Raw genomic sequence first — 22,411 nt, forward strand, 5'->3', positions numbered from 1 at the left:
GTTATGATCAAAAAGACAGACAAAAATAATTATTGGTGAGGTTTTGAAGAAATCAGACCCCCTCCTCCATATATAGTCTGATGGGGATGTAAAATGGTAAAATTGCTTTGGAAAATACTCTTGGCAGTTCCTCAAAAGGTGAAACATAAAGTCACTAGATAGCCCAACAGTTCCACTCCTAAGTATACAACGAAGAGAACTAAAAACATACGTTCTAACAAAAACTTGTACACAGACGTTCACAGTAGCATTAATCATTATATCCAAAAAGTGGGAAAAACCCAAATGTCCATTAACTCATGAATAAACAGAATGTGGGATAGCCATAGACAGGATATTCAGCCATGAAAAAGAATGAAGTTCCTTTTTACGGATTCATTACTAATTTTTACCCGTTCACGCTAAAACATGGATGAACCTTGAAAACATTACGCTAAGAAGCCCGACACCAACAGCCACACGCTGTTTAATTCCTTTCATATGAAATGTCCAGAAGAGGCAAATCCCTAGGGACAGAAAGTAGATTCGTGGTTGCCAGGTGCTGGGAAGAAGTGGGGAGTGACTGCTAATTATATGGGACGATGAAAATGTTCTGGAATTAGATAGTGGTGATGGTTGCCCAACTTTGTGAATATACTAAAAACCACCGCATAATACACTTTTTAAGGGTGAATTTTATGTCATATAAATTATATCTCAAGTTAAAAAAGATACCTCTACTTCATTAGGTACTCATTCTGAATACAGCCATTAAAATCAAAATCATAATTTAGAGGCACACCTAAAACCTGTATTATGCCCTTAATGTGTAAATATAATTCTTCGTTATAACTGGTTTTATGTCTCTGCATGTACCTACGTGTACAGAAACATACATGAATAATTTAAATAGTATCAAGAGCGTCCCAAGTAAAGCAGTTCCAGCTAACTCAGTCCAAAGCAAAGGAGGTTCTGAAGGCTCAGGATGCCCCCGCGCATTCGGGCCTAATGGACCGGCCCGGAAGTCCACAGGAACGCTACTGACACGTGACCAGCGTTGCGGCTGGGAAAAGGCTCAACGCCCGTCTGTGACGTCATTTCTGCGCGACCCTTAGTTTTGGCGGAGCGTTTTCGGGTTGCTCCTGCGAACGATGCCTAAAGTAGTGTCTCGGTCGGTAGTCTGCTCCGACACCCGGGATCGGGAGGAGTATGACGACGGCGAGAAGCCCCTCCACGTCTACTACTGTTTGTGTGGCCAGATGGTCCTGGTGCTGGGTGAGTAGTCGGGAACCGGAGGGCATCTGCAAGAGGCGAAACTTCGGGTTCTCGAGGGCGGATTTTCTCTGGCTGTGATCTGGGAGGCGCGTCTCTTCGAAGATTGGTGGGCTTTCCTGCTCCACGCTGATGCCTCCCTGCCCCACTCCAGGGCAGCTTTTCTGTTTAACCTTGAGTGTATCCAGGCTTCGCTCAAAACTAAATTCCTCCTTCAGAAAAAATAAACTGTTTATCTCCCCTTCCTCCCACTCCGCCTCTAGAAACTTTGTAAGCTTTTTGCTGCATACTAGGATGCTGTCATAGCTCTCAAACGAGAATAAAACGTTCCCTTGATCCTACGTTCTCTTCCAGCTGTAACCCCATTTCTTTGCTTCCTTTATAGCAGAACTTCTAAAAAGAGTTGCTTATATTGCCTGTCGGTGCATCCTTACGTCACATTGCCTGTTGACCTCACTTCGGGCAGACTTCTTTTCCCACCTCACCATCTCATGTCAAGGTCAATAACTGAACCTGTTAGTGGTCCCAGTGGTCAGTTATCAATGCTCCTTTTAGTCCTCATCGGTGTCATTTGACAGAGATGATGATTCCATCCTTCTTAAAACACTTTTTTTTTCATTTGCTTCCAAGACTCCACAATGTCCGGATTTTCCTCCACCCTTGATTTTGCCCCTCCTCAGTGTCTAGCTCCTTCTCTGACCCCGATTTTTAGGCACTGCAAGCCCCTAGGGCTCAGTTCTCTCACCTGTTCTCAATTTGTACTCACTCGCTCAGTGACCACAGCCATTCCCAAGCTTTATATACATTTGCATGCTGATGCCTCCCAAATGTTCATCTTTAACCTACACTTCCCTTCAAACTCCAGCTGCTTATTCCCTGTCTCCACTTGGATGTCTGATGGGTCTCTCAAAACAATCCTGTTCAAATCGACTTCATGATCCCCTACTTCCTGCTCTCCACTGTTCCACCCTTGTGCAGTCAGTGGTAGCACTCTTCACCCAGAATCTCAGAATCAATCTTGACTTTTCTTTCCCTTACTTTACACCCATCCAGTCCATCAACACATTCTGCCAGTACTTTAAAATCTTTCCAGAATCTGACTACTTCTTAGCACTTCCATTTCTGCCACTCTAGTCCAAGCCACCATCATCCCTCATCTGGAATTGCCACAGCCTCTTACTCTCCACTCCTTGTCTCCAGTGGTCTGTTTTCTGCACAGCAACCAGAGTCCTGTTCCAAACTGGTGTTTTCATGTAAAACCAAGAGTAAAACCAAAGTCTGTACCTAGACCCTGCATGTTCAGATCCTCAGCTACCTCTTGGACTTCATCTCCTAACACTCTTCCCCTGGCTCACTGCACTCCTTCTACAGAAGCCTTCTTGATTTTTCTTTATCATGTCAAAATGTTTTGCTCCCAGGGCCTTTGGGGTTGCTGTTTTTTCCTGCCTCGAACCCTCTTCCCTTGGTGCTTTCTTATTTCATCCAGGTCTCTGCTGAAATATCCCTTCCTTAGAAAACTCTTCCCTGACTATCTAAAATGGCACCCTTGTTACACTTTGTCCCCTTACCCTGCCTGATTTTTCTTGGTAGCACTTGCCCCACTATCTGAGATCACTGTCCATCCTCTTAATATCCTGCTAATTTTTTTTATTAGCACTTATCATTATCCAAGGTCATGTTATATGATTCTTATTTTTAAATTTTCTGCCTCTTCCACTAGAATGTAAACTTCATCAGGGCAGGCAGGGACTCTGCTTTGTCCTTTGCTGAATCCCCAGCACCATGTTTGAACTGCGCCTGGTGCATAGAGAGCCCTCGAATCTTTGTTGTATAAATGAGTTCTCTTTTAATCACCTAGAGTTGAGTCTGAATTCTTGTTCTCCCTCTTAGTAAATGTGTGGCAAGTCTCTTGCCTTTTGTAAGCCTCAATTCCCTCATTTCTAAACTAGGAATACAAAATGTCTACTCCAGCAGGTCATTGTGAAGATTAATGAACATGCAGACTGCCTGGTACTCTCTAATTCCCCCGCCCCTTCCTCCATTAATCTCAACTCACTGTGATCACTTGACTTCTCTGTGACCCTTTAGGTACTTCATTTGCATTATATCAGTTTCCGTCTGCTTTTTAACTACACCTCGTTTATTTCCTGTATGTTTTCATTGTTTTCAGATTGACACTCCTCGCCACATGTAGCACAGCACTGACCCTCTTTTCTCTCGTTTTCTAAGCACTTAACCACTCTTCCCAATGCCCTCCTCATAGGCGTTTCAGGACCCTTGATTGTCTCGTCTGATTCTCATGCATTAGAACACAAACCAAGTGTACTGTGATCACAGAAACACTCACAGCAAACTTGCCATGCTGGGAAGGACTTTTGAGATATTGTCATCTACTTATCCTTCAAATAAGGAAAGAAAAAAACAAAAGGAAGTAATTTGCCAAAGATCGCCAAGATGGTAACAGAGCTCCAGATCTTCTGACACCACGTCATTTTCAGTTGGGAAATTCAATAATAGGCTTCCATAAGCCTTAGTAATTATAGTAAAACATTGTAGGGCTAAGGGCCCCACTGAACACTTGTGATTGCCCCGGGGTGTTTTTCAGTGGCGCTAGTGACCGAATCTTATTCCGTTTCTTCAGACTGTCAGTTAGAGAAATTGCCCATGAGGCCCCGGGATCGGTCCCGTGTGATTGATGCTGCCAAACACGCCCACAAGTTTTGTAACACGGAAGATGAGGAGACCATGTATCTTCGGAGGTAAGAGGTGGATGCTAGGATTTATTTCCTTCTTGTGTTTCAGTCTGGTTCTGAGGAATATGAGTACCCCATCTAGTGCTAAACAGGTTGTTCTTAATGGGCCCAACACTTTGACATTTGTGTTAGCTGTCTAACTTCTGTTAATGCAGCAATACCTTTGCTGTGCTTTGTTGAAATGCTGCTGAGATGTGATAATGTGCCATTTGATAGCTGTAATTTGGGTTTTTGGCAAGTAGAATGAGTTCATTCAACCTGTGATGTCTTGGAGTGTGCCATGTGCCTGGCACCAAGCTGGGGACTGGCTCTGTGGAGATGAATAAAGTACTGCCCTTACCATTGCAGAGCCCACAGCTCGGTGGGGGAACGGGCCACCTGTTGTGATAGGATAAAATGCCTAAAGCGGTGAGCCAAAAGCTATGGGAAAACGGATGGGAGCGGGTCATTCTCCTGAAAGGTGGTCAGGAAAGGCACCAAAAGATGATGGCATTTGTGTTTGGCCTCGAACTAGGATTTCACCAAGGAGATGAGGGGGCTGAGGAGCATCCCGGTGGAGGGAATATGGAAGCATTGAAAGGAGCACTTATGGTGTGCTTGGGAACTTCGAATGGTCCTTGGTGACTGTAGCCCAGGTGACTTTACAGGAAGGGGTTCGTGCATCCTGAGGTGGGGACAGAGTAAAATGCTGAAGTAGGCAAGTTTGGACCTTACCTGCCGGCAAGTGCCATCTCTCTCTTTTAAGCAGGGGAGTGACATGGTTGGATCTGTTTGAGATTTGGGAGTCCTTGGTTGAGATAAGGAATTGAAACCTGGGAAGGGCTAACATTACATGGAATGTGGAGCAAGAAGAGAGAGGACTGAAGATATAATCCTGGGGAATTTAAAAAGCAGACAAAATAATTGGAACCTGGCCATGTGGAAAACGGGAAGAGAGAGTATCAGGAAGTGCGCATGTCTGGGGAGGGTGGTTATCAACAGGTGCCTCAGGCCACAGAGAGGTCAGTTGTAGGGAATTAAAAAGTCCAGATGTTCCTTCACATACATTTCATTTCCTGAGCTCCCGCTCTGTGCCAGGTCCTGTGCAGAAGCCTGTGATATGCCAGTGTATTTATTTGCTAGGGCTGCTCTAACAAAGTACCGCTAACTAGGTGGCTCAAAGCAACAGAAATTGTCTCACATTTCTGGAGGCTAGAAGTCTGAAATGAAGCTGTTGGCAGAGCCATGGTCTCTCTGAAAGTTTTGGAGGAGGATCCTTCCTCAGCCCTTCCTAGCTTCTGGTGGTTGCCAGCAATCCTTGGCATTTTTTATTTTATTTTATTTTTAAAGATTTTATTTATTTATTTGACAGAGACACAGCGAGAGAGGGAACACAAGCAGGGGGAGTGGGAGAGGAAGAAGCAGGCTTCCCGTGGAGCAGGGAGCCCGATGCAGGGCTCGATCCCAGGATCCTGGGATCATGACCTGAGCCGAAGGCAGACGCTTAACCAACTGAGCCACCCAGGCGTGTAATCCTTGGCATTTCTTGGCTTGTAGATGCAACACTTCAGTCTTTGTATCAACACATGGCCTTCTCCCTGTGTCTCGGTCTCTGTTTTTCTTCCCTTCTTTTTATAGGGACACCAGTCACATTGGATTAAGGGCACATTCTACTCATCTACATGACCTCATTGTAACTAATTATATCTGCAAGGACCCTCTTTCCAAATAAGGTCACATTCTGAGGTTCCTGGAAGGACATGACTTTTTAAGGGATACCATCCAACCCCGTACAACCAGTCAACAAGCAAAGAACCCTGCCTGTATGGAGCTTGTATTCTAGTGTTGAGCTGGAAAAAGCGACAGGCTGACATCTTGCTATGTTAATTTAAGAAACCAAACTGTTGTCAGCCCACAGTCATGAAAAGAAGTACCGCTAGGTGACATTCAATAGCATATCAGGCCTCGAGCACCATTGTGACAGCTGGGCTTCTAGAATTGTGCAGCTGAAGAGGAAATTGGTTATATATAAGATACAACTCGAGGCCAATAATAGAACCAGATTATAAAATTGTTGAAATCTACAAAGGAATGCCCTTCGGGAAACATGGGGAAAATACTCCATTATGGTAAATAGGAAGGTTGTCAAGTATGATGCCCCATCTAAAGCTAACCCATTGTCTTATGCTTTTTCTCCCTCCATTAACCCTTATGTAGTTTTCTGATTTTGAAAGTGGCCAACTGCCTGGGTGGCTCAGTCTGTTAAGCGTCTGCCTTCAGCTCGGGTCATGATCCTGGGGTCCTGGGATCGAGCCCCAGATCGGGATCCCTGCTCAGCGGGGGAGTCTGCTTCTCCCTTTCCCTCTGCCGCTCCCCCTGCTTGAGCTCACTTGCTCTCTCTCAAATAAATAAATAAAATCTTTAAAAAAAAGAAAATTGCCAACTGAGTGTCTTTAAGATCACTAAGATATTTATGATATGTTTATTATATATGTATATATATCATAGTTACATATAGTAATTATAATAGTATTACTGTATATTAAAGGGATGTGTATTATTCAGTTAATACAAAAACCGATCTAAGAACACAGCAGGCTGCAGGCCCCATGGCACTAAAAGGCAGACGCCCTCACCTAGAGGCCAGAAAACGGAGTGGCTTTAGTCTGAAGTACAAACCCCGGCATCGAACCAGCCTGTTCCTGGAAGTGAGCCAGCTTTGGGACCTAGCCTTAGGGCCAGGTATTGCCCAGGTTCGTGGCCTCTGGCCAAGTGACTCTGTTGGGCCAGAGAGTTCTCAGAGTTTACCCTGCCTTCTCTCAACAAGGCAGGGTAAACTTCCCTCCCCACCCCTCCCCCCGGTTGACGTCGTTCCTGCTCTAATCATGAGCAGTCTGTCCAGTGGCCCACTCTAGCGTGCTCCCCTGGGGGCATTTCGGCCCGCTCTCCCTCCTTAGCCAGCTGTGTGTGAGAGCACCAGTTGGGGAACACGTGCAGTCTGCCCACCATATGCCCAGGATCCCAGGGGCGTGTGGGGGGTTCTGTCGGTTGAGTGTCTGGCTCTTGATCTCAGCTCAGGTCTTGGTCTCAGGGCCGTGAGTTTGAGCCCCGTGTTGGGCTCCATGCATGGAGCCTACTTAAAAAAAAAAAAAGAGGGGCGCCTGGGTGGCTCAGTCGTTAAGCGTCTGCCTTCCGCTCAGGTCATGATCCCGGGGTCCTGGGATCGAGCCCCGCATCGGACGCTCTGCTCCGCGGGAAGCCTGCTTCTCCCTCTCCCGCTCCCCCTGCTTGTGTTCCCTCTCTCTCTGCCAAATAAATAAATAAAATCTTAAAAAAAAAAAAAGTACATATGCCCTGGAGCCCATCACGGTCCACCTCCAAGCCTTCCGTTCTAAAGTGCCTCTTTTTTGACACTATTGTTCCCCAGGCCCCCTTTCCCATCCAGCAGTCCCACTGTTGCAAATCCAGTGCTTTTCTGTCTCTCTGTTGACCCTGCCTCCCTTGATGCTCTCCTTCCTTGAGTTCTGTGAAGCTGCTCTGGAGATTCTCCTACTTCTTTGGCTTTCTCAGTCTTCTGGACTGCCTGTTAAATGTTGGTATTCCCCTGGGCTCTGGCCTGGATCTTACCCCCTCTCTCTTTATACTGTCCTAGGACGTTCTCACAACTTTTCACGGCGTCAGTTACACTTACGTGCTGGTGACTCACAAAATCTAGATCTGCCTACATTTCTCTCCTGTACCCAGAACTGTATATCTAACTGCCTACTCTACCTCTTCACCTGATGTTCTGTCTCAGATCCAACATGACCGAGGCCAAACTCATCATTTCTCTAATAAGGAAATACTGCAGATGGGCTGACCCAGCACCACCAGAACACTCCTCTTTTATATCTGCCTGTATACTGGCATCTGCAAAGTTAGGGTATATAGTCCAGTGCCCCCCCCCCCAAACCTGTAAGATTCTGAATGTGACTTCACTTTTGCCAAGTAAAAGGGATAAAAGTTTTTGGATGAGGCGTCCAAGGGAAGGCCTTTTTACTCTTCTAGTCTTATTCCTTCCTGCTTTTTGGGAAAACGGACATGATAATTGGAGCACCGGCAGCCGTCCTGGGACCGGGAAGGAAAGGCCACAAGAATTACAGAGCTTTCGCCATCACTGTCCTTGGGTCCTGGTCACTGCCATGAACCACCTTTTTTTTTTTTTTTTTTTTTAAGAGGGGGAGAGACAGTGGGGGGCAGGGGTAGAGGGAGAGAGAGAGAGTCCCAAGCAGGCTCCATGATGGAGCCTGATGTGGGGCTTGATCTCACGACCCTGAGGTCATGACCTGAGCCAAAATCAAGAGTCAGATGCTTAACCGACTGAGCCGCCCAGGCGCCCCTCTTCTGGATGTCTTTTACAGGAGAACAAACCACTGTGTTGAAGCCCCTGCAGACAGGTCTCTAACTATCAGCCACATACAATTCCTTCCTTCTCCTCCTCCCCTACAGTGACACCCCCACTCGTGCAGTGGCCCGAGCCGGAATCTGCGAGCCAGTCCTCCCTTTGTCTCATCCATCCCCAACCCCACCATCCCCTGCACACACCAGTCGAGTCATTCACCATGCCCCGTTGACTCCACCTTCCAGTCTCTCTTGTGGTTGCCTCCTGTTTAGCCCTGCTGCAATGCCATCTTTCCAGTACCTACCATCGCTTGGGCTGTTGAAGTAGCCTCTTATCTGGTCTTTTTGCCTTTCATTTTGTTTTCCTCCAGTCTGTTGTCTACCGTCTGAGTGATCTCAAATGCACATTACATAAGTCTCCTGCTTCAAATCTTTCAGGGACTCTTTGTCACCTACAGCAGTGCTTTTCAAACATTTCTAGACAATGAATCCTTTTTCAAATGAAGTGCTTGTCCAGGAGTATAAATAAGCAGGAAGCCACTGTGGCTGGGGAGAGTCGAGCCCAACCCATTAAGGACCCCCCTCCCCCCATCTAGTTTCATGTAGGGGTCATGGTTGAGTACAATTTTAGAAATCATGGTTAGCAGGGTAAAATCGAAGCCTGAAGGCTCTCTATGATCCTTGTCTCCTGGTACTCCTTGATTTTTTTTTTCTTTTTTTAAGTAAGCTCTGCGCCCATTGTGGGGCTTGAACTTATGACCCTGAGATCAAGAGTTGCATGCTCTACCGACCGAGCCAGCCAGGTGCCCCTTGATTTTTTTTTTTTAAATAACATTTATCAGGGTACCTGGGTGTCTAAGTCGTTAAGCGTCTGCCTTCGGCTCAGGTCATGATCCTGGTCGAGCCCCGCATCGGGCTCCCTGCTCCGCGGGAAGCCTGCTTCTCCCTCTCCCACTCCCCCTGCTTGTGTTCCTGCTCTCGCTGTGTCTCTCTTTGTCAAATAAATAAAATCTTAAAAAAAATAACATTTATCATATATAGTTTCTGTGGGTCAGGAATTCACCAGCAGTTTAGCTGGGTGGTTCCTATCTCTTCATGAGGCTTGGTTAAGAGGTCGATAATGGGTATGGTCATTTGAAGTCTTAATTAGGGCCGGGGGTTCCACTTCCCAGGTGGCTCACTCACGTGGTTGGCAGCTGAGTGCTAACCTCAGTTCCTCACCACAAGGATCTTCCATAGGGCTGCTTGAATATCCCTGCGTTGTGGCAGCTGGCCTCCCACAGCATGACTAATCCAAGAGGGAGCAAGGTTTATGACTGAGACTCAGTAGTCACGCACCATCATTTCTGCAGCGTCCTCTTGGTATTACAGGTCAGCCCTTTTCATTTTGGGAGGGGACCATACAGGGTGTCAATAGCAGGGTGCAAGGATTATTGGGGGCCATCTTAGAGACTGCCACAACCAGGAAGAATGTTTTGTTTTCGGCCTTCCCTCCCTCACAGAATCCTAGAGATTTAGGGTAGGATAGAAAACGAAGGTCAGTTATTGCAGTTATCTAGCTCATATTAATCACTTTCTTATACCAGTTAAGGATCTTGTCTCACTTACACGAACTTTTTGAGAGCAAGAATCCTGCCTTATACTTCCAAAACCCTTAGTACGTCTTGCCTGATTCTTGGCACATAGTTAGAATAGATAAATTGTTGTAAACTTGACAGAATCCCCCTTGACATTGATATTTGAAAATTAACTCATTGAGAAACAATACAGTCCTCTTTACTTGAAATCCTGTGTTTTCAAATCTCAGGCTTATGAGATGGGCTGACTCCAGGATTCTAGAAGTCAGTTGTATGGTGGATCTCTCCCTTCAGGCTGAGGTTGAATTTAGAGTCCTGGTAGGAACCAGAAGTTACACGGAACCAGAACTATTGCTAGGGCCCTAGTCGCATGATGGTAGTGAATCATTGCACATTTGATGTAAGTGAAGAGGCGGGGTGTTAAAGATGGTGGAGCAACACCACTTTCTGACTTTGAGCAACTCACTTAACCTTTTTGGGCCCCAGTTTCCTTATCCCTCAACTGGGAAAATAATACCTGTGTGTTGTCAAGGAGCAGCTAGGAGTCTCTGCAGTACCAGAAGGACCATAACAAGTTATAATGACTTTGGAAAGCACTTTGGCATTATCGAGTGTAGCTAAAGATGCTCATAATTTATTCCTCTGCAATTTTACTCTTCTTCATATGCACCTTTGTGAAGTGACTCTCAACCCTGGCTGTGTTAGGACCATCTGGGGGAGTTTTTGAAGAGTCCTAATGCCTCAGCTCCACCATCAGAGATTTCGTATTTTGAATTGAGGGGTAAGTCATATATCATAAATCTCACCATTTTACAGTGTACAGTTCAGTGGTTTTAGTATATTCACAAGGTTGTGCAACTGTCATCACCAATTCCAGAGCATTTTCATCACCCCCCTAAAACTAACCTTGTACCTAATAATAGTCACTCCCCATTTCCTTCTCCCCCAGCCCCTGGCAACCATTAATCTACTTTCTGTCCCTATGGATTTGCCTATTCTAGATACCTCATTAAAAAGGAACCATAAATACTGTAGCTTTTTGTGTCTGCTGTCTTTCATTTAGCATGTTTTCAAGGTTCATCCTTGATGTAGAATGACTCAGTACTTTATTCTTTTTTGTGGCTGAATGACATTCCATTGTATGGACATACCACAGGTTCTTTATCTGTTCATCAGTTGATGGGCATTTGGGCTGTTTCCTTTTTTTTTTTTTCTTTACTATTACGGGTAATGTTGTAAATGTGAACGTGTGTACAAGATTTTGTGTGAACGTGTTTTTGGTTCTCATGGGTGTATACTGATGAATTGCTGGGTCGTATGGTAATTCTATGTTTAACCTTTTGAAGAACTGTTACAGTATTTTCAAAAGCAGTTGCATTCTCATCAGTAATGTATGAGAGTTCCAGTATCTCACCAATATTTGTTATTGTCTGTCTCTTTGATTATAGCCATCCTAGTATGCATGAAATAGTATCTCATTGTGGTTTTGATTTGCATTTCCCTGCTGGCTAATGATGTTGAGCATCTTCTCATGTACCTTTTGGCTATTTGCATATCTTCTTTGGAGAAATGTCTGTTCAAATTCTTTGCCTATTGGTGTATTTGTCTTTTAATTGTTGAGTCATAGGAATTCATATATTATGGATACTAAGCCCCTAACCAGATATATGATTTGCAAATGTTTTCTCCCATTCTGTGGATTGCCTTTTCACTCTCTTGATGATATTCTTAGAAGCATAAAAGTTTTTAATTTAATCAAGTCCAGTTTATTTTTTTCTTTGCTTGTGCTGTAGGAGTGTTCTCTAAGAAACCATTGCCTAATTCAAGGTCTTGAAGGTTTATGTCTACATTTTCTTCTAAGAGTTTTATAGTTTTAGTTCTTAGGTTTAAGCCTTTCAACCATTTTGAATTAAATTTTTTTTGAGTTAATTTTTTTAGATGGTGTGAGGTAAGGAGCTAATAAATTCATCCTTGTACATGTGGATATCGAGTTGTCCCAGTACCATTTATTGAAAGTCTGTTCTTTCTCCTTTGAATGGTCTGGTACCCTTGTCAAAAATCAATTAACCATGTATGTATGGGTTTATTGGGACTCTCAGTTTCATTCCACTGATCTATCTGTCTATCTTTATGCCAGTACCACCCTGTCTTGATTATTGTAGCTTTTGTGGTTTTTGAAATCAGCAAATGTTGAGTCCTCCAACTTTGTTCTTTTTCAAGATTGTTTTGGCTTTTCTAGATTCCTTGCAATTCCATGTGAATTTTAGGATCAACTTGTCAATTTCTGCAAAAAGCCAGCTCGGATTTTGATAGGGATTGTGTTGAAGCTGTAGATTCATTTAGGGAGTATTACCATCTTAATAGTGTTAAGTCTTCAGTCCACGAACATGGGATGTCATTCCATTTACTTAGGTGTTCTTTAATTTCTTTCAGTAATGTTTTATAGTTTTCATTGCACAAGTCTTGCACTTATCTTGTTATATTTTTCCTAAGTATTTTATTCTTTTCGATGCTATTGTAACTGGAATTGTTTTCTTAACTATTTTTTATTTTTTTAAAGATTTTATTTATTTATTTGACAGAGAGAGAGACAGCAAGAGAGGGAACACAAGCAGGGGGAGTGGGAGAGGGGGAAGCAGGCTTCCTGCAGAGTAGGGAGCCCGATGTGGGGCTCGATCCCAGGACCCTGGGATCATGACCTGAGCCGAAGGCAAACGCTTAATGACTGAGCCACCCAGGTGCCCCTTTATTGTTCATTTTTAGTATATAGGACTACCGTTAATTTTTATATATGGATCATGTAACCTGCAACCTTGCCAAATTTATTAGTTCTAATTGTGTGTATGTTTGTGTGTTCTTTAGGGTTTCTATATGTAAGATCATGTCATCTACAAATAGAGATGGTTTTACTTTTTCCCTTCCAATCTGGATGCCTTTTATTTCTTTTTCTTGCCTACTTGCCCTTCCTAGAACTCCTCATACAATGTTGAATAGAAGTGTTGAGGGTGAGTATCCTTGTCTTGTTCCTGATCCTAGGAAAAAAGCTTTCAGTCTTTCACCATTAAGTATGATATTAGTTTATGTAACTGTTAGGTAACTGTTAGTAACTGTGGGTTTTTCATAGATGCCCTTTATCAGGTGGAGAAAGTTCCCTTCTATTCCTAGAATATTAAAAGGGTTTTGAATTTTGTCAAATGCTTTTCTTTTGTGTCTGTTGAGATGTTAAGATGATCATGTGTTTTTTTTCTCTTTTGTTCTATTACTGTGGTGTCTTGCTTTGATTAATTTTTTATATGTTGCATCAGTCTTGCATTCCTGGGATAAATTCCACTTGGTCATGTATAATCTTTTTTAAATGCCACTGGATTCAGATTGTTAGTATTTTTTGTTTTTTCGAGGAGTTTTGCCTGTGTATTCTTAAGCAATATTGATCTTTAATTTGTTGTTGTTGTGCTTTTGTCTGGTTTTGGTATCAGGGTAATACTGGCTTCATTCAGTGAGCTGGGAAGTGTTTCCTCCTCTTTTGAAAAGTTTGTGAAGCGTTGGTATTAATTCTTCTTTGAACTTTTAGTATAATTCACCAGTGAAGCCACTCGTCCTGGGCTTTTCTTTGTGCAAAGTTTTTTGATTACTAATTAAATCTCTTTACGTGGAATAGTCTATTCAGATTTTCTGTTTCTTTTCCAGTGAGTTTTGGTAGTTTCTGTTCTATTCTAGGAGTTTGCCCATTTCATCTCGATTATCTAATTTGTTGCCATATGGTCATTCATAGTATAATCTTACAAATCGTTTTCTGTCTGTCAGACCAGTAGTACTCTTGATTTTTAAAGTCCTACTAACATTAGACTATGTAATTCCCTGAATATGCTGTGCTGTTTTGGCTTTGCACATAGTATTCCCACTGCTTGAAATACCACTTTCTATCAGGACTGTTGGCTTTCAATCACCTCCTCATGAAGCCTTCCATGACTGCCTCAGACAGACTTGGTGCTCCCACCTCTGCGTTCCCAGTACACATTTCTCCCATTTAAGAACTTACCTCCATGATTGTAATTTTCCTCACTAAACCGAATTCTTAAAAGAATTCTTTCAACCAATGTTTATTGCATGTCTGTTTTGTTTCCAGTACTTTGCTCGGCTCTGGGGATAGAGTGGTCAGACAGGCATGGTCTCCGTTAATCTCTGATCTCATGGACCTTACAGTCTAGTGGGATGACAGAAAAATAAAGTCATTATGGTTAGGGGAAGTCCTGTGAATGAAACAAAGGGCCCATACAGAGAATCTCAGGAAAACCTCTTTGAAAAGGTGGCTGAAACCCTGAAAATGAGAAGGGGAAAGGCAGTGAGAAGAGCATTCCAGGGAGAGAGAAGCGTGTGTGTGAAAGGTCTGAGGTGGGAAAGCGCTTGTTTGTTCAAAGAACAGAAGCCTGGTGTGGCTAGTTCATAGTGAGGGAGGGCATCTATGAGAGAGACGGGGGCCCAATTTTGTGCTCAGCTGGTGCCTGGGAGGCCATGGTAAGGAGGCTGGATTTTATTCTAGGTGTCTTAGGAAGCCACTCTTGCCTCTGTTTAAAGAATGATTTGGAGTGAAACAGTAGTGGAAGCAGATTCTAGAATAGCAGTTAAAGTTTGTATGTTAGGTATGAATTTAGAATGGAGAAGGCCTAACTGAATACCACACGCGTGCACGCATGCACACATGCTGTTGATTTGACTGCACAAAAATCTAAAATATCCACATTCCGGGGTCGGGGGCAGTCAAAGACAGATGTCAAACTGGGGAAGAAATATTTGCGAGGCCCGTCAACATTTGCAAGTCTTAATAGACAATAAAAAGACAACTCAGTAGGCAAAAGATACGAACTGACAGTTCACCCAAAAAGAGAAAACACAAATGCCTATAAAATATGGGAAAGATACCTGACTTCACTCTTTTTTTAAAGATTTATTTATTTATTTGAGAGCGAGAATGAGAGAGAGAGAGAGAGAGTACATGAGAGCGGGGAGGGTTAGAGGGAGAAGCAGGCTCCCCGCCGAGCAGGGAGCCCGATACGGGACTCGATCCCGGGACTCCAGGATCATGACCTGAGCCGAAGGCAGTCAGTTAACCAACTGAGCCACCCAGGCGCCCCCTGACTTCACTCTTTAAAAAAGGAAATGCAAATTATGAGAGCACAGTTTTCACGTGCTAGATTGGCAGTCGTGCAATTTAATAACGTTCGGTGTTGGTGAGACTGGAGAGAAACAGGAACTCTCACTTTGGTGGTGGGAACGTAAATTGGTTCAACTTCCCTAGAGAGTAATTTGGCAGTATTTATCAGAATTTAAAGTGGATACACGGGGCTCCTGGGTGGCTCAGTCGGTTGAGCGTCTGCCTTTGGCTCAGGTCATGATCCCAGGGTCCTAGGATCGAGCCCCGCATCGGGCTCCCTGCTCGGCGGGAGGCCTGCTTCTCCCTCTTCCGCTCCCCCTGCTTGTGTTCCCTCTCTCACTGTCTCTCTATATCAAATAAATACATAAAATCTTAAAAAAAAAAAAAAAGTGGATACGCTTCTAGGAATTTATCCAACAGGTAAAAGACATTTTGGTTCATCCACACAAAGGAATACAGTGCAGCCCTTATGTAGAATGGGACACCTCTTTGTCATTTGGTAAGGAAGGGTCACGTATATATTTTCTAACGAGGACACATTTTTAAGCAAACAAAGAGGGGCGCCTGGGTGGCTCAGTCATTAAGCGTCTGCCTTCAGCTCAGGTTATGGTCCCAGGGTCCTGGGATTCTGCTTCTGGACTCTGACCTGGGGCAAATCATGTGATTGGTTTGTGTTTGGGAGCCTTCATCTGTAAAATGGGAATGGTAATAGGAGCTGCCTCCTCACAGCGTTGCTCTAAGGCACAAATGACTTACTCCGTGTGATCTTGAGCACAGTGTAGACGTGGTTGCTAGTGCTACTATTGTTGTTGTTATTGTTACCCCCTTGACCCTGGCCGCTGCTATGACTGTAGCTTCTGCTCCTCCCCTCCTGTGTCAGGGGGATGCCTGACCCATCCTAGGGGCTCAGGAAACGTGTGTGGGAGGCCGGAATGGTTTAAAATTAATACAGGTTTAACTAGCCGGTTCATCTAGGAAGTGAAAACTTTCGAAAGGCCCTTTTTTAGCATTTGAAGAGATGAGGTAGTGAGGTCGGTAGCTTATGAGATTTGTTCATCTCTTTTTTTTTTTAATTCCGTTTTCTGCACAGGCCTGAAGGCATTGAACGACAGTACAGGAAGAAGTGTGCCAAGTAAGTATTTAACCGCGTGGGTTTCTCCAAGCATAAGAAAGTAGAGGCAATAATGTGTTCGGAAAAGAATTATGCGGATACAATTCTGTTGTATATTTATCCTTATAATCCCAACTGCCTTCGAACTTCAACTACACAAATACCAATATGCTCCTCGGACAGACTAGTCGAAGTCACATCTCTGACCAGTTGGTCACAGAAATGTTTTGTTGTTTTTTTTTTTTAACATAGTATCATTTTTGAATAGAGATGTAATTTATATATGACAAAATGTGCCCTTTTTTTAAAAGGCACATTTTTTTTAATCCTTGTGCCCACTGTCGGGCTTGAACTCACAACCCCAAGACTGTCACACACTCTGCTGACGGAGCCATCCAGGCGCCCCCCATATTTGCCTGTGTTAAGCATACAATTTGAGAAATCCCGACAGAAGCATGCAGTCCTATAACATCACCACTGCCACGATGCAGGCCATTTCCCGGCCCCCATGTGCCCTTTGCAGTCAGTCCCCTTCTTTACCCTCCCCCCCGCCCCGCACCGGAGCCGCTGATCTGCCTTCTGTAGCTACGGTTTTGCCTTTTCTAGAAATGTTATTGCTTTTTCTAAAAGTGTTATCTAAATTCTACAGTGTGTGTTCTGCTACATACAGTATGTATCTTTTATGTTTGCTTTCTTTCACTCAGCACAGTGCTTCTGGGTTTCAGCCAAGGTGTTAGATTTATCACTGGTTTGTTCCTCTTTGTGGCTGAGTAGTATCCATGGCACCAGTTTTGCTCCTCACCCGCAGAAGGGCATTTGAGTTGCTAAGGGTTTTGACTATCCTGAATAAAGCTGTTATGAACGTTCTAGTATAAATTTTGGTGGGGACGTGCGTTTTCTCTTGGAGTGGAATTGCTGGGTCATACGGTAAATGGAACATAGCATAATGTAATCCAGACTTATTTATAAAGCCTATTGTGGGCCCACAGACCCAAGAACTTTATAGAGACTGTTCTTTAAAGCTATGTATACATGTCCAGCTTTAGGCCGTTAATAGTGAGAATACTAAACTACAGTAAGGTTCATCTTGTTGGTGGCACGGCAGTTACATCTCGGCTCTCAGAAGGCTCATGCTGGAAGAATCAAGGCATGGAAACGGCTAAGAAGGCATTTTAGTTCCCAGGCACATTAGAATTGTTAACTTCATTTCATGTCTTTTTTTTTAAGATTTGGTTTTTAAGTAATGTCTGCACCCAGCGTGGGGCTCAGAGTCACAACCCCAAGATCAAGAGTCACACACTCCACCAACTGAGCCAGCCAGGCGCCCCCCATTTTATCATGTGTTATGACTCTACTTCATGTAGCTGAAAAAGTAGAATAAAACTGACCGACCAAAGAAAGTAGGACGATTACTCCACAGAGTAGTTTGCTAACCACTGCAGTGGAGTCTTTATACTTCTCTCGACACTACAAAAACCCAAACAAAACCAGACAAAACCCCCACACTGGGTACCCAGACTTCTTGGAAGAATGGCAGCAGTTTTTTTTCCCCCTAAAGATGTATCTATTTATGTGTGAGAGAGGGGGGGAACCCAAGCAGACTCCATGCTGAGTGCAGAGCCTGACGCGGGGCCCAATCCCACAACCCTGAGATCGTGACCTGAGCTAAAACCAAGAGTTGGATGCACCACCCAGGCACCCCAGCAGTTTTCTTAAAAATACATATTTTTAGGAAACTTTTATTATTTTAAAATTTTTATTTATTAACTAATCTTTCCACCCAACGTAGGGCTTGAACTCACAACCCCGTGACCCGGAGTCGCATGCTCTCCCAACTGAGCCAGCCAGGTGCCCCAGAATGGCAGCAGCTTTAACTGGAAAGCAAACAGCGGCAGGGGCCAGCCTTTCCCAAACTTGTCCAACAATAAGAATCACTTGGGATGCTGAGGAAAGTGACAGGTTCCCAGGCCTCAGCTCCCCAATTTGCTGAATCAGGATCTTTGGAAGGAGGGACCTGGGAATCCAAGCAGCAGTTGTAACAAATTCTTACTTGTTAAAGTGATTCCTCAGTGATTCTTACGAAGTAGTTTAGGGAAACACTGGAAGGAGTGAATCCTTAGTTTATGCCACAAACAAAACTGTTCCCCAGCGTCTGAGCGCGCTTTGGGAGTCAGTGTTTCGGGGATTTGGCTTGTGAGCTTCCCAGAGATTGGCTCTGCTCTTTGCAGGTGTGGCCTGCCACTCTTCTATCAGTCCCAGCCCAAGAATGCCCCCGTGACCTTCATTGTGGACGGAGCAGTGGTCAAGTTCGGCCAGGGCTTTGGCAAAACGAACATCTATACTCAGAAACAAGAGCCTCCTAAGAAGGTAATTATTGAAGGAGACTGACTGGTTTACAGAGCTACGAATCTATGTATCGCCCTCCATCTTTAAATATGATTATAATGAGAAAGTGTCCTTTATGGATGCATTCTTTATTAAGAGGATGCCATCTTTATGGGTAAGCTGATGTTACATGTAACATCCAGCATGCATTCTTTTTTCTTTCCTACGGCTGTCCCAGGAGTAAAGCTAGAAATTGTATGGTTTTGATTCACATTGATTTCCTTTGAAATGTCTTCTTTTTTCAGTGTGGACAGTTAAAATGAAAGGAAGGAGGCTCATTTTTAAATATACTTTTAAAAGCCTTGACGGCAAATGTTAGAAAAATAGAATCCAAATAGAAAGAAAAAAAAAAAACCCACCCCATTGGCACTTTTAGATAGGCCAGCCTGTCCCAAAGAGGTGTGTCCTCCCCCCCCAACCGCCTCCCCCTGCAACGAGTCATGTGCGCGCGCCCACGGGTGGACACACACAGGAGCATGCGCGCAGCTCACAGAGCCTCTTGCGGTGAACGAGACTGATTCCTTCTCCTGTGACTCTAGGTCATGATGACCAAACGGACAAAAGACATGGGCAAGTTCAGCTCCGTCACGGTGTCGACCATTGACGAGGAGGAAGAGGAGATCGAGGCTGTGAGTGTTTCTGCTCTCAAGGGAACTGGATTGGGGGGTGGGCCCGGAAGGAACGGGGATTCTAAAACCAGCCCATTCGAGTAGCGGAATAATTAGAAATGTTGCTCCCAGGGGCACCTGGGTGGCTCAGTCGTTGAGCGTCTGCCTTCGGCTCAGGTCATGATCCCGGGGTCCTGGGATCGAGCCCCGCTTTGGGCTCCCTGCTCAGCGGGAAGCCTGCTTCTCCCTCTCCCACTCCCCCTGCTTGTGTTCCCTCTCTCGCTGTCTCTCTCTCTGTCAAATAACTAAATAAAATCTTTAAGAAAAAAAAGAAAGAAAGAGAGAGAGAGAGAGAGAGAGAGAGAGAGAGAGAGAGAGAGAGAAAGAAAGAAAGAAAGAAAGAAGAAAGAAGAAAGAAAGAAAGAAACGTTGCTCTCGGGCTTTAGTCTGCTAGTAAGAAACTACAGGAGCCCGGGCTGGTTCCTGTCTCCCTGGATCCCGAGGACATCCATAAAATGAGAACCGGGGAGTTGGACTAGATCAGTGGTGTTTTCCTACTGTGTTTTGAGATGCTTTCATGGGGCAAATCCCTCATCCCTCTTGAGTGTAAAGCCTATTGGACTCCACAGTTTCGGGTCCCGTCCAGTCCGGCTCGAGTGGTTTATGAGGCTCTCCTCAGCAGTAGGAGCAATTAACCTTTATGGTCCTTCAGTATAATGAGGTTTACAGGGAGATGCTATTGGTTATTTTTCAAATGGTTTCGGCCGAAACCTGAGCTCTCCTGGATTATTGAACAGCTGATGAGTTTAAAGGGAACAGAGTCCATTTCAGGAATAATTGTGAGATCTGAGTAGCATGAATTGCTACCTACGGTCTCTGACTCGTCGGTACTGCCGGGTTACGGGTGCTGCTTTTCTTCCCCCAGAGAGAAGTCGCCGACTCCTATGCACAGAATGCCAAAGTGATTGAAAAGCAGCTGGAGCGCAAAGGCATGAGCAAAAGGCGGCTGCAGGAGCTGGTGAGTGGCCCAGGGTGGCAGGGATTTCTCGATCTGAGAGACCCTCCAACGCTCAGGGAACTCCTGCAGGAAGTCCGGGGGTTGGGGGGGCACCAGTGTAGTTGGCGGCCAGCCGTGTAACCCTGGCCTGTAACGGTCGGTATACCCTGTCTAGTGACCACGGGCTCCGGGCCCGAAGTTAGAGTACTTGTCAGCTCGCCCTGACCAGAATGGTACTTGAACCTGCTACCTGGGGTCCGAGGTCAGGAGGTGAAGGTCGGGGTTTGTGGACGTGCTCCCAGGATACGAGGGTGTGCAGCAGTGCTACATTGGCAGCATCAGGATGGGGGCCTCGTTGCTTCCTAAAGCCCCGGGGCCACGCCCACTTGCTGTGTCAGTCACGGGCTCCTCGTAGCGCATGCACACTTCATGTTTGATGGCGGCTGCAAGCTGGGTCTTCTTGGTCATAATGCACTTACGCTAGCTCCTTAAAATCGGACATCCGTGCATTGGTGCCTCATCAGAGGCTGTGCCGGTCCCTTCTAATGACCGGAGAGGACCCTTCGATGACAGAGGTGGTGGGTCTTGGGAGCGCCATTGCCTTGCCTTTGTGGTTGAGAGCCGTGCCTATCACATTTGCCGAGGGGAAGGACCAGGGCTTGCTTCTTTTTTTAAGTCTCCTATTTGTCAAGAACAGATTTGTAATTTATAAAATGCCACAGAAATGCATTTGCCTCGAGTGCGCTTATTAAATTATTTTATTTTGTTATTACTCTGGCAAATGACTGTGTGAGTGTCTGAATGCTAACTCTCGATTTTTATGTGTATCTTGCACAACCCAGCAACCAACAGTTCGTGGACTGCACAACCTGAAGTAACACCGTTCTAGAACGGGGTTTCTCTTCCTGTTCCGCCAGACATAGGATAGTGGCATAATACCACAGTATTCGGTCCCTCGGCCCTTGGGGGGGCCTGGGGCTGGAGGAGCCCTGCGCTCATCACCTTCGACGGTGGCCTTTTACCGTGCAGACACCATCATTCTCTGTACCATAATATCAGAAAGGGTGGAAGGCGGTTGCCAGAGATTCATAACGACCTGCCAACCACTGTTCTAGTTTCTGTACTAACTGAACACCAAAGGAGAGTGTTTGGGCAGTTAGAAGAAGGAAGGAAAGTCAGAATTTCATGGCAATACTTTCCTTCCTTTCCAGGCGGAACTGGAAGCCAAGAAAGCAAAGATGAAGGGGACCTTGATTGACAACCAGTTCAAGTGATCAGGACCCTTCTCTCAACCCAGACCGGAGGCAGGCGTTTAGAGGAGGAGGAAAAAGAACCGTTTCTTGACTCCATGGGCCACGTTTTTGCCCCAGCAGAAGGCTTGCCATTGCTTCCCATCGATTCCTCCTACTTTTGGTGAGGTCTTTGAGTCCATCTGACCTGCTTTCTAGAGATGGGCTTTCTAAATCTTTCTGTATATAGGTCTTCTGTACTATTTTTTGTCCATTTGATGTAAACTTCAGCTGTGTGGAAACTCTATGAACACATCAGTGCTCGAGTGTCTCTCGTTTCTAAAGTAGCTATTCTTATTCCCTCTTCAAAGTTAATAAAATGTTTATAGATTTTTGAAAAAAGTAGTATGATGTGTCATAGAAAAAGTGGCATGGATTATATTTAAAGTTACAGCAACTCTGGTTCTTTTAAGTGACTCTATTCTTAGATAGGCAGGAATTGGCTAGGGTTTGAATCTCTCTACTGTCAGAAAAGAATCCATGAAAAGCCAGAATCTACATAAAGCTTCCTTTACCTTCACGTTCAGAGAAACTTCCCTGGTAACAAACTACAGAAATGATCCCTGAAAGTATAGTCTTGCTTCCTTTACTTCAAATGGTAAAGTTATAGGTGAGTTATTCCTTATCGGATTTTGTACTTAAAGAAGGAACAGCCAGATTAGAGTAAGGGAGGTGGGCAGGGTAGCCCAGATCTAAATGAAAATGGGGTCTCATTGAGCAACCCAAGGTAACTACCATCCTGTTAGGCGGCTACAAAGAGTATGGCTTCCATATGTGGGTATGGGGAGAGACCTGGAGTAAGAGATGATACTGAGACAAAACAAACGTATCTGTTGGCTAGCTTGTATTTCACATTTGCTATTTGTAGAGGAGTGTTGTCTGTTTAAATATTTAGGGGTCCCGGGGTGGCTCAGTCAGTTAAGCATCTG

The 22,411-nt window shown here is 44.7% G+C and overlaps 1 protein-coding gene and 1 pseudogene across 1 annotated transcript; one reads left to right on the forward strand and one right to left on the reverse strand.

The window, feature by feature from the left end:
• Positions 1-1,066: 1,066 nt before the first annotated feature.
• Positions 1,067-21,824, forward strand: STEEP1 (STING1 ER exit protein 1). Its single transcript, XM_025852772.2, has 7 exons — positions 1,067-1,254; positions 3,893-4,010; positions 16,183-16,224; positions 18,432-18,570; positions 19,128-19,217; positions 20,122-20,214; positions 21,405-21,824. The coding sequence occupies exons 1-7, from the start codon at positions 1,131-1,133 to the stop codon at positions 21,465-21,467; spliced, it is 669 nt and encodes a 222-aa protein (XP_025708557.1). The 5' UTR covers positions 1,067-1,130; the 3' UTR covers positions 21,468-21,824.
• Positions 21,825-21,944: 120 nt separating this feature from the next.
• LOC112809490 (small nucleolar RNA U3) lies at positions 21,945-22,061 on the reverse strand (annotated as a pseudogene).
• Between the last annotated feature and the right edge of the window lie 350 nt (positions 22,062-22,411).

Source organism: Callorhinus ursinus, unplaced genomic scaffold (assembly GCF_003265705.2).
Source record: "Callorhinus ursinus isolate GAN/ISIS: 27379988/994484 unplaced genomic scaffold, GSC_fseal_2.0 scaffold33, whole genome shotgun sequence".
NCBI lineage: Eukaryota > Metazoa > Chordata > Mammalia > Carnivora > Otariidae > Callorhinus > Callorhinus ursinus.

Bases quoted from the DNA above. Each gene is read 5' to 3' on its own strand.
- STEEP1 (XM_025852772.2), top strand. From the start codon at position 1,131: ATGCCTAAAGTAGTGTCTCGGTCGGTAGTCTGCTCCGACACCCGGGAT. The intron at 4,011-16,182 runs GTAAGAGGTGGA...TTTTCTGCACAG, and splicing joins GAGACCATGTATCTTCGGAG to GCCTGAAGGCATTGAACGAC. The intron at 16,225-18,431 runs GTAAGTATTTAA...TGCTCTTTGCAG, and splicing joins TACAGGAAGAAGTGTGCCAA to GTGTGGCCTGCCACTCTTCT.